The sequence below is a fragment of the Passer domesticus genome, chromosome 11, assembly GCF_036417665.1.
Source record: "Passer domesticus isolate bPasDom1 chromosome 11, bPasDom1.hap1, whole genome shotgun sequence".
Classification (NCBI taxonomy): Eukaryota; Metazoa; Chordata; class Aves; order Passeriformes; family Passeridae; genus Passer; species Passer domesticus.
In genome coordinates this window covers 13,300,531-13,312,553 of record NC_087484.1, presented here as the reverse complement: position 1 = coordinate 13,312,553, position 12,023 = coordinate 13,300,531, and the positions used below count along the sequence as shown (strand labels likewise).

Below are 12,023 nucleotides of genomic sequence, written 5' to 3'. Positions count from 1 at the left end.
ATTTAGTAGCAAACATAACTTCCATTCTTCCAACTCACTGAAACAGATAACATCTTCAATTTCCCATGGGGTATGTCTTTATATTTGTTACTTTCAAATCAGTTTGCTACTATTAATTAAATAACAAATCAGAAAATTACTTCTAAAATTATAAAAAATCAAAACCCCCAGAACACACCCTCATGTGGTTAGAAACCGGTACCAGCACTTGCAAAACATCAAAGGCTTCTCTAAACATAGACTTTCATCAGTGATGCTGCAAGCCTTCATCTAATCTTTCATGATTTCCCATGCAGGAACATCAAAAGAGAAAGAAGAGAATAGCACTGTTCCAAAGCAACAGTGCTCTGTGTGAAAAGTATGTGTTTAGCTATAACATATAAAAAATATAAGTGGGAAATTATTATTTACATGAGACATATTTTAATAAACATCATCATTAGCTCCCTGTCTTTTCCGATAAGGAACAAGGATTTTTGCAGTTCAAAATCATGTCCAAAGCTCAAACGATTTCTGGAAGAAAATGAAAAAGAATTAGAAATGTATAAGCCTTCAAAGCAGGAAGATCAATTTATGTTCATTTTTACCTACTGAAACACATTCTGCATATTTCATTGTTTCTGTCATCTTGTTATAATCCATCCAAAGAGTTTTCAAAGAACATTAAGTCCTACAAATAAACAAACTGCATTAGATATGGAAGGCACAAAAATGCAAAAATTACTATCAAAAGTCTTACTTGCAGGCTTTTGTTACATGAAGTATTTATATTAGTCAATCACTTTTTATCGCTGCCACTGAGAAACAGTTTTGGAGGGGGCAGTCCGAAAATCTTAACTGTCATTTCTATCCTACTAAAAGCAAAACTTCTGAATTGTTGTTGGAATTTTAAAGCAAACACTTTTCAGTGAATAATTAAAATAGTATTATAATTTTGGTTTGTAGTCTCTGATATAAATATCACAGATTATTTTGAAACCATTTCATATTAACACAATTATGTTGGCAAAAGAGCTACACAGCAAATATCAATTTCTAATTCTAGAAAACATGTATCTTAACTTCATCTTTCCCCCTAGCACTGAGTATTCTCCTTCTCATATAGTTCTTATGGTTATCTTCATGAGAAAATATTTTTAGGAATTTTCATATGACCTGAAGATCTTACATGCAACACTCAACAGAACAGTTGAATTGGTTTGAAATTACCATTAAAAACAACATAACTTTTTTTTTTGGTTCATACACTTGTTCAAGCAAAATAAGGGATTTGGGGGACTTTGGTAGGTTTGACATGTATGTTAAGATTTGATTCTGCCATACAAAATATTGAACTGCATGTGTAATACTATTTAAATTGTTTAAGTAAAAAAAAATTAAGAAAATAAAAAAGGCAGACATAAAAACTAAAATTTTCTAGTTTATTTATCTTTTAGGTATTTGGTTTTGTTTTCCAATACACTTGCATTTTTGTAGTTCTCAGCTGACAGCAAGGGCCCCTTTGGTCCTGTTTGCACATCTCTATAGGTCTGCCCATCCACCTTGCACACTTACAATGAGGAAGCAAGCACCAATCATGACTGCCTTGATCCTCACGTCAAGATCTACAGGGACCTGGATCCCAAAGTTGGCGGTGTTGGTGAAGACGTTGTTGACAAATCCAGACCAATACTTGGAAATTTTGCCGATTGTTGTCATCTCATTGAGAGCTTTTACCTGCACAAAGGAAAAACAGGCACAGACATAAATGTAAACAAATCAAGTGCACACTGATGACATCTCCACAGAATTAATGACTGTGTCCTGACATGCTGAGTATGCTATAGTTGTCAGGTTCTCCTTTTATTCTTTTTGCTGGGATGTTCTATTAGTGTCAAATTTCCCTTTATGAGTGGCACGCAAGAAAGGGTCTCAAGTTTGGAAGCATCAGCATCTTTACAGCGGACAAAAAGCGGGAGAAAGCAATCTTGAAAGTCTATGCCAGCTTTGCCTTTCTTTCACAGAGTTATGGGTTTTTTTCCTCTCTCTTGTTTTTTATATTCTCCTAGCCCCACTGCTGTGGACCACTGTCCCCTCAGGGGACAGGAATGTTCTCAGTCATGTAGCCATCTGCATGTTTCTTACAGTATACTGAAATTTCACACAATACCCACTGGAGTCTTCTAATATGGCTAATGAGCTGATAAATTGATAAACCAAAAAATTCATTTTTCTTAACTAAGTCAAAGCACCTTGTTCACATCAGAAAACTCTGTTCAGGGTTTTATCAAGTATCTCACATTCTCCCTCTCACCTGAGAAATTTATTCAAAGTAGAAAAACTTTTAAATCGTTAACACTTGTACAAAACATACCTCAAAGTCAACATCTTCAAAACAGCCACAGGTTGCATATGGGCCAACTATTTTTAGAACATCTTCTTTGCTTTCATTCTGTATAGTAAACTTTGGCAGAAAAGGGTCCCAGTTCTGTACAACGTACCCAGCTACTGTGCCTGGTGGGGACTGAACTTCTAGCTAACAAATAAAAGAAAACAACAAAAATGTTTTTAGCTGATTTTATATTAATGTATTTTTCCATGATAGAGTATTGTTTATATAATGACAAGATATGTATCTACTGAATATAGTAACATATCATTTTACCAAACATTGGCAAATTGTGCAATTGAAGAACTGTCTAACAGTGCTGTTAAATACAGTGGACAATATGAAACTCAAAAGCTGCACCAGAAACCAACATCCTACATACAAAAACAGACTTTATAAAAGCTGCAAACTGGAAAAAAAAATATTTGCAGAAACCAACATCCTACATACAAAAACAGACTTTATAAAAGCTGCAAACTGGAAAAAAAAATATTGTATTAAGGCAATATCCTACAAGCTTATTTTAAGTAGCTGTACTACCAAAGGACCATTCCTTTAAAAAATCCTGACAAGGATAAATGCTAAGAAGGTAAGTGGATGAGCTAACCTGTAAAACATTTTCGTAACACAAGAAAGATGTCTGAATAAAGGAGAGACAAAAATTACAGAGGAAAGTCCTGATGCTCTATGGGATCCACATTTTTCACTCCAAGCAGCTTACTTCCATGTTCTGCCATTTCCCAGAGAAATATGGCCCTGAAGATACAGATCTTCAGGGTTCACCTCCAAAGAGATCTGCTCCCAAGACCCACCCCCAGACCCCAGTGGCCTTCACAGTTTCCATCTTTCACCCTCCTGGGTGATCTCTGCCTGTGTCAGTGCAAGTAGTGTCTTGGGAGAGACATCACCAGCCACCAAGGCTTTGAGTGGGATGTCAGCAAAGCCAGGTGCCATGGAAGGGCACAGAACTCATTCATCAGGAGTTGTGTCTGCCCAAAGGCCTCCCCGGGCCGAGGGGCTGCGAATTCCTGAATTGCTCCCTGCCACCCTGGAGGAGCTGCAGAGCGAGGCGCTGGGACAAAGGGTGTTTGGGACCCCTCACCTGCTGCAGGAAGCAGGGGAAGCAGCAGCTGCTGCACCTCAGGGGTCTGATGACCCGGATCACCTCGCGGCCCGCGTTGTCCGCAATCCTGATGGTGAAGGCCCTGATGGGCGAGCACAGCCTGCGGTCAAAGCAGCCGTTCTCTTCCACTGCAAAGTAAACTCTCTGTCCCAAGGGGTTTTTTATCTCGTATTTGCTGCAGGTCTCTGTGCCAAGTATGGCTAATAAAGCAAAACAAGCAGAACATTAATATAATCTATGTTATTGCTTTAGTATAATCTTAGTGAGTGTGTATATATATATATATATGAGCATTTATTCTAGAAGTCTATGAAAAAAATTGTTTAAAAAATTGGTTTGGAGTAGCAACACAAAGAAAATATACAAATATAAGGAAACAGTAGTGCCAGGTCACTGTTTTGAAGGAATTAATACAGACTTTGATTTGTTGTACACTAAAGTACATATCACAACAGAGAATTCAGATCCTGAGTTTCTGTTTGGGTATTTTCTTGCTTTATCACCTGTGAAAAGTAACATCCTGAGACTACCCCACCTCAGTGATAAAGCTTTCACCCAGCAGGTTATTTGATAATCAGGCTAAAACCATTTTGAATGGGAGAAATACATTCTACAGTATTTTACTAGTAGTAAAGTTTTACAGTATTTAATACTTGTCCATTACTTTGAAATTGTGAGAAACTAAATAATTAGAAAATCTTTTGCTTCATTTTATGTTTTCTGACCTTCCTTTTGCTATTTGCTTTGTTTCTCATAGTATGTTACTTATTGTTAGATAAATTTTTCCATGGATTGGAAAGATGGTTAAGCTTTAATAACACTAAGAGGAAGGTGTCTGAGGGAGAGGACTGCTGTAGAGACTACTCACCCCTCAATGGTTTGCTGTAGAACAGGCAAAGAGTAAAGTGATCCTTCCCCACCCTATCACTGCATAACAGCCTGACACGAGGGCAGCAGGAGAGTTCACAACAACTTCAGTGAGCTGGGGACAAGACCTGGTGCCTTTTGGGGACACCCCTGTACTAGCACTGTTAAAGGGTGACAAGGATTGCACCATACCTTCCAGAAGATCCACTTGCTGATGGATAATTATCTGGTCCAGCTGCTTAAAAAAAAACATAAACAAGATGATGGGTCTTGGACAGGTCTGGGGCTGCCAGTGATCACATGTCTATTTTCATTGCTCATCTCCCTGGAATTAGGACTTCTTTCCTTACAGAGGTGCACAGGTTGGGTGCCTGAAGAACATCTCAAGTCACACTTTGGACTTCTCTCTGAAATTATGGCTGAGCAATGTGACATTAGGTGCTGTGGCCATGTAATTCACTCACGCGCTTGAAGAGAAATAATCTTTGCTGAGGTAACAAGGCAGACAACAGCAACAAAAAGCAGAATCCACTCTTGCTCCTGTTGCTCTCTGTCAGAGGGGAAGCTCCTCACCCCAAATCCAAGGTTGGTGCTGGGCAAGATGGCAGTGCAGGAATGAATGAGCCTGGGCTCAAGCTTGAAATGTGCAGTGGCCACATCCCAAAGGATGTTGCTGGAGCAGCCCAGCAAGGCAGTCAGGGGATGCCAGCAATGGCACACACCAGCTTTGACACTCTGATCTCAGGAGCACAAACATCCTAAGTCTGCTAAATGGTCAAGCCAGAGTGCCAGAATGAGCAAAACAACAATGAAACACTCAGCTGGCTGAAAATGTCTTCCCCCACAAGCTGGTTACAAATGCAGGAGAAAAACTGCTTGCCACGATACCTAGCTTTGCTGTGCTTATCGTCCCTCCAACATTGTCTTTCTTGGAGAACAGTTGTTAGCATTATAAAACCAGCAAGATTTAATTCCAGTCTACCTTTCAGTTTTATGTGACTTTTTAATGCCTATTTTATGTGACAGTTTTAGGCTTTACCAATCTCTTTGCAATAATTTTTCTGTAAATTCCTGATGAACAAACACTTGGCACAGGGTTTTGCTGTTACTCACAGCTGCAGACACAAAGCACACAGCGACCTTCTGAGACCACCACATCACAGCTCTCCAGAGCCTGGATATTTTAAAATTGATAAATCTTGCCTGGTATGTATTCAAACTGTTGCAGACATTTGTCACTTGTTGTCAGCTCCTGCAGCTACTTCAGGCTGCAAAGAGAAGCTGGTAAAAAGCAGAACTTCTTTATCCCTTTCATTAATCTCAGAAATGTGCATGCCAGTAATTGAAATAATAAAAAATAGTTAGATGTAAAAATATTCTCCCAAGAATCTTTGCTGTTTGTTGTTTGGGTCTTATGAGAGAGCTCTTGGAGCTCATAGGAAGGGCTCTGCTGATGGAAAGAGAATAAAAAAGTTAAAGATGGTAGAGCTATTTTAATATTTTAGTATTTATTTTAACATGGATTTCTTTTTTCCATGTAGACTTTCACAGGAAAAAGAAAATTAATGACCCTGAATTGTTAAAAGCTTTGAGTGATTTTGGTCGATTGGTTTACTGTGCACAATGTATAAACAATGTTAAGACAACACAGCAGTACCACTTGTTATCCTTGTTTTGCCTTTCACTGGTTTCTGCAGGGCATTTATTCTGATGCATTTTTATTGGGGCACTTGTGGATTGAGGGAATTCTGCACTTGCATTTGAAAGCACTCCAAGCCCTCTGGCTTAACAAGGGTCTGGTCCTCTTGAACTCAGATATGTTAAAATTCCTTATACACAGCTAATTCTCAATATTCAGTTCTGTGGGGATCAAATTTACATCTGATCTGTCTAACCAAGCCTAAACAAAGAAGCTTTTTACAACAGTTAAACCTGATTGGTGGCACAACATGCAGTTGAAATACTCAGAAAATTCTTCTCCAAGGTTTCACCTGTCTATTCCTGCTGTGGGAAAAAGTTCATTTGATTTTTGTTATAGTCACTGAACTACTCTTTGAGCTGTGGCTGTAATTTGAAAGACAGTAATGAGGTTTAGGTAACTTTTTTCTGCAGGAAGTTATTAAAGAGTGGTAGTCTTAGAAATCTGATGTATTTACTGAGGCAGCAGCAGTTTCTTGTCCTTCTCTGGTGCACCTCAAACAACTGATCAGAATCATTCCTTCACCTGAACTCGCTGCAGGGTGTGGATCTGCAGAGTGAAATGTTCCCGGCTGGCCTTTACCTACAGGACACACATTTTCCTTTTCTCTCATCCAATCCTTGGGTTGCTATTTAGAACAAGATTGTAGGCATCTCTCTGAGACTGACTAAATCTGGATCCTTGTGTCAAACATGTCATGGTCTTATTGAGAAATACATTCAGCTTTCTCAAATCTATCCAGTTATCTTGCCCAATCCTGCTGGAGAACATAATTTCTATTTGTTATTCTGTATTGATTCACAAGCACTCTCTGTATAATCTTTCTTCTAGTAACAAAATTCTATAAATTAAATATGTCTCTTTCCCACAGTTTGTTTACTCTCCTAGGCACTCAGTATGGTTTCCTCTCCAATACTGTTGCTTTTAGTCTACAGATAAAACAGATGGAGTCTTGTTTTAAAGGAGGTTCTCTATTCCCTGTGCACTTCCAGTAGCACCTCTCTGTGCCTGTTTCCAAGAGTTTGGACCCTCTTTTCCCCAACGCACACAGCACCAGAATGAAACACAGTCTTCTAGAAATCTTCCCAGTAGAATAAATAATTTCCAAGTTCTGCTAGAAACATCTTCATTCAAGCATTTAATTCTGTGGAAATCTCTTAGTCCATAAGCATAAATCCCAAGGGATTACCCTAGCAGCTGTGAATCCCACATGCATTCTGCAGGCAGCCCTCTCCCTGCTGCCTGTGGGACCTCCTTCATGCTCCCTCTATCCTGAATGAGCCCCTTTCATCAGCCACACGGCCAGTGTGGCTTCAGCATCACACACTAAAATGTTCTGCAGCGCACAGAAACTCGAGCTGTGGGAACATGCCAGCCAGCAGCACTGCACACATGCTTCCCACTTTTCAGACTGCAGAGAAAACTGAGAATCCTTAGCAAGAGCTGTAGCACAGGCCAAGAATAAGTATGAATGAGGTCTTCAGTTCCAGCTGTAGCTCTGAGAGTGACCTGCTCTTTTTTCTTAACGTCAGATGCAAAGCTTCTATAAAATGGAGTGATAGTATTTGCTTGCCTACGTTGTCTGGGTAAATCTGAGGTGTAATTCATGTTTGTACAGGAGCCTGAATATGTAACCTGCCAAATACTGACTAGCACAATCACTTTTAGACTAGAAAATGTCTTCCACGGTCTTTAAGCAAATGCTTGTGTAATTGACAATACATATCATTCTGTGCTCAAGCATCTTGAAATGAAAGTCATCACTCCACATGAAAGACTGCTTCTGAAGAGTCTCTCCATTTCATTAGCTATCTAGGTAGCTTAGCTCCAAATATAAAATACATTCAATTTCTGCTTCGATACAAAACTAGCAGAAACATGTGCCTAAAATACACATCTTCAGTGAAGTGAACATTTCCCAGCATCACCAAAATGCAAACACAGCAGAGGAGTATCAGAATTATGATCTGACTATGCTGGGTGCCTGATTCTGTCCCTGCCCATACCAGGCAGGGCATTGACACCTTACTCAGCATGTAAGAGTGGCACAATCCAGCCACATGTAAAATGCAAACCTCAGTCAGTGTCAAAGCAACAGCAGGGAGTGACTCTCCTGGTAAAAAGGTTCAGGAGAAGATGAAACTTCTGGAGCAGAGCTGCAGACCACCTGAGCTCCAGGAGCAGAGAGATTTCACAGAGCAAAAGGGACAGCCACGCGTTTAGCAATAGGATGGAGAAAACTTAAGCATTCATTTTTCTTCCCCACTATGACCTACTTTCTCTGCCTCCATTTTCAAGCATTTTCCTCTCTCAGGCATTAGCAGTTTCTTCCTCACACAGAGTTAATGCAAGTTTGTAGCCACTCAGCCTTATGTTCATCTAATTTCTATAAAATGAATGGCAGCAATGAAGAAAAAGCTTTTTTCTCCTATGTTCCTTATCTCAGTAGAATCAAACAACAAAAAAGTCTCTCCATCTCAACCTACCCTGTTCCCAAGAGGAAAAACCCAAACAACCTCATCCTCCACGGCATCAAAGCAACATAAAAGGAAAACATAAAAATTCTAACAGTCAGAAAGATTCAGGACCTGGTTCAGGTACTCCAGACCAGGTGGCAAATTATGAGTGTGTGATGTTTGCTTCCAGAGACTTGTTGGTTCAACAGGCATATTCTGTTGAGGAATGTCAGAAGAACCAGGGAGATAATCCTTAAAGATTAATTTGGTTTGTCCCTGAGATTCTGCAGGGGAAAAAAAGAGAGAAAAAACACAGAAACATCAGGACCAAAGAGCAGCTGGAACAATAACATCATTCTGCACATGACTGTATCAGTACTTCTGGTCAGGACCCAAAAGGAATCTCATGATTGTCCATGCATTGAGCACTGACTATAAAGCTGCCTTAGGATGTGCAAAGGGGAATCACTGCAAAGGGGAATCACTGCAGATGAGGTTAAATCAGGAGATGTGGTCTTGGAGGGCACCTGATCTGCTCTGCCAGCTGGTGAGCACAGAGCCTGTGTGGCGAGGCTGGAGCTGGCCTGGGCTCACACACAGGGTGGCCAGAAGCCCCTCAGCACAGGTTGCCCAGCCCTGCTCCCTGTGAGCTGCCCTGTGTGCCAGTGTGCCCTGAGCTGCTGAGGGCTGGATCCCAGCAGATGCTTTCCAGCATCCTGAGGGCATTCATAATTTCTCTTAATTAGAGATAACCTTTCCAGGGATCTCAGATTCCCCAAGCTGGATATTACAACCCTGATATCAAAGTCTACACAGCCTCTTATGGTGTATTATTCATTATTATCTTAATGAATGGATCAGATATCATTATGCTGTGTTTTCTGGTTTGCTACCACAAGAAGTCCTTTAGGGCACAGTGATGGTGACCTTGGCCAGTGCTGTGAAGGTAATGAGAGCATTACTGCCACAGGCACCTGTAAATCCACACTGCTCCACATGCACAGGCACCATCTCCCACAGCTCCCACAGTGACCACCTTAACCACTGGATTGCCAAAAAACTCCTGCTAGTTTTTTCAGGTACATTGTTCCTCAGCCTTCAGCAACACTGGTTCTGCAGGAACCAGAAGGAGCAAACAGAAGCTCCCCCCACACAAACGGCAAATCCTTGTATTGAGCTGAGCCCCTGTGATTTGGCAGGAAAGCAGTCCCCAAACTGATCATTTTTAGCTCATGTGTGACAATACTTAGACACAATGAGGTTTGAGGTCCAGAAGGAATTTTGGCTCTAAGTCTGAATCTCTTTTTTGCTATTGTGGGTTTAAATGAGATCCTTTAGTATTATTTGAACTCACTGTGAAAGATTCATCATTCAATCATATTTTGATCTTAATTTGGCTTTGCAGCCACTGCTTTCTTTCAAAGTCTGAGACCACAGGAAGAACTAACCCCTTTGAATTTGTTGCTGGCTTTTAAAAATGTATAACTGGGTAATAAATATTTTATATGCTCTTCTGCATCATTTTACCTCACAGGGTTCTGTTACTGCCGTAACTCTTGTTGTTACATGAAATGCCATGAAGTAGCCCAGTGTTAGTGTTATTCTTGAATAATAAAGAGGAAAAAAAGACAACAAATTGCAGTTCTACCTGTCAAATCTTAAGCTATACAAAAAACAAACAGTAAATACATTAAATATTAATGACAATTTGAGCTAGTCTGACACTTTGTCTATTTTGGTGTATGATTCCCATTTCATTACTAGTATGGAGAACCTTAAAAGTTATCATATGATACAGTGAGTATTCTGTACAAACATAATTTGTAGAGTTGCATATTCCTGAAAAAGGTGAATTGTCAAGTTTTTTCACACTAAAAACCGTATTCCACACCATTATAATTTAACCATTTCTCCTAAATGATAAGCATCAAAAATATGCAAAAGCAGATTTCTCTTATATGGCTAAAACTAAACAAAATTTAAAACAAAAAGCCCTATAATGCAAGAGTACAACAATACTGCAAAACTTGCTTTCTCCTGTATACCTTTCAGTGCTCTAATGCAGAATGTCTTGAGTGTTTTGAGGGCAAGAAGGAGGAATAAAATATTTGGCAAACCTAGACAGACATTGCTGAAATTCGCTGGGCCAACATGTGCCTGTGCACATGCCTACAGAATGACCTCCGTGGAGTTACACTCAAGAGAAAAAGATATTTGTATCCTTCTGCTTAGTTGAAGCATTTGAAAACCTGGAAAAAATTAATTGTGAAGGCTGCTTAGATCAAATGCTGCAAGTTTGCTCATTGCTCTGAGTACTCAATGGGCTACTGCTAAAGTCAGTGTGTGACAGACACACCCAGATAGGAGTAATCAGATTAAATTGAGTTATTATTATTCTTCACATGGGGTTATCAGGTCTCTGGCCAGTTTTGAATGTGGAAAGCATTTGCTGATGTAGTATTTTCAAAGTGAAACAGGGAAGAAGTGTGCAAAAAATAGTGGTACTCTTGGCTCAATACCCACCCTTGCCAGGCATTCTGTATGGACAGGTTTAAACACCAAGATACCAACACTAAATTTTCTGACTGAATGCAGAGGCTAACATTTTAAAATGCATTTTATTCAAATAACATCTTACTATAGATTTTAGTCTCCTTAGGAGCTCCTTGGATGCTAGATGCTTAAAAATTAAAGGAAGGCAAAACAACTGTGCTTTGACTGATGTGGTTTTATCCTGAAACACTCATTTCATCAGGCTGCTGATTGCTGGAAACGCACAAGACTGTAGTTTTCTGTAAACACGATCTAAAAATACAGACTACAGATGCACTTACCTTGAGAGGCCATGAAGCTTCCCGAGCTACTTCTTCAAAGGGAGCGGGGTTAAAAGAAAAGGCTTTTCTTGTTGCAGCAAATAAAAGAGGTGCACAGCAGGCACAGAACTTCAGAGGGTGGGTGTCTCTGCTCGCTCCCAGCCCGCAGAGCGCGGCAGCCGCGGCGCTGTCCGCCCGTCCGTGCCGGGGAGAGAGGGAAAGAGTTCAGCCCAGAGACAAAGCTGCAGCCTGCCCGCTGCCTAAATGAATGCCTCAGGACTAAAATCCTGCTTTATACTGTCTGTGTTTGTTGTGAGAATGCAAAGATTGTGGGTTTAGTGCAGTGTTTGTGTCGCCACTTCTGCAGGCTATCCGGTAAAGACAGAGCTAATCAAGTTGTACATAGCTCATTTCATTTAAAGCCAGGCTGGATGGAGCTCTGAGCCCCCTGGCCTAGGCAAAGCTGTGCCTGTCTAAGTCAGGGGGTTTGGAACTAGTCATCTTAAAGGTCCCTTCCAACCCAGGTCACTCTGTGGTTCTATGACTTCCCTACAGCTGACCCCAGCCAACATTTTCCATGCACAAAGCAGGAAAAGCTGTCTTGGATTTCTCACTGTATTCCATCCATGTAACATTAGCCAGATGATGTCCTCCAAGGGATGTCATGCCTACACCCAGTCCCATAAAATCATCCTGT

General features: G+C 40.4%; 1 protein-coding gene across 15 annotated transcripts in view; it reads right to left on the bottom strand.

The window, feature by feature from the left end:
- Positions 1 to 400: 400 nt before the first annotated feature.
- The window catches only part of LOC135278900 (phospholipid scramblase family member 5-like), a 69,301-nt gene continuing 57,678 nt past the window's right edge, over positions 401 to 12,023 (bottom strand). For 10 of the 15 annotated variants that reach the window (XM_064385786.1, XM_064385785.1, XM_064385787.1 and 7 more), the window contains 7 exons: positions 8,646 to 8,797; positions 4,551 to 4,596; positions 3,471 to 3,691; positions 2,354 to 2,515; positions 1,555 to 1,716; positions 592 to 670; positions 401 to 513 (listed from right to left, as the gene is read on the bottom strand). In XM_064385786.1, the coding sequence (XP_064241856.1) occupies positions 632 to 670; positions 1,555 to 1,716; positions 2,354 to 2,515; positions 3,471 to 3,691; positions 4,551 to 4,596; positions 8,646 to 8,797 (782 nt within the window). In that variant the 3' untranslated portion in view covers positions 401 to 513; positions 592 to 631. Of the gene's footprint in view, positions 514 to 587; positions 671 to 1,554; positions 1,717 to 2,353; positions 2,516 to 3,470; positions 3,692 to 4,550; positions 4,597 to 8,645; positions 8,798 to 11,347; positions 11,514 to 12,023 lie in introns of all 15 variants that reach the window. The other 5 variants (XM_064385793.1, XM_064385792.1, XM_064385794.1 and 2 more) reach the window with 5 other exon arrangements.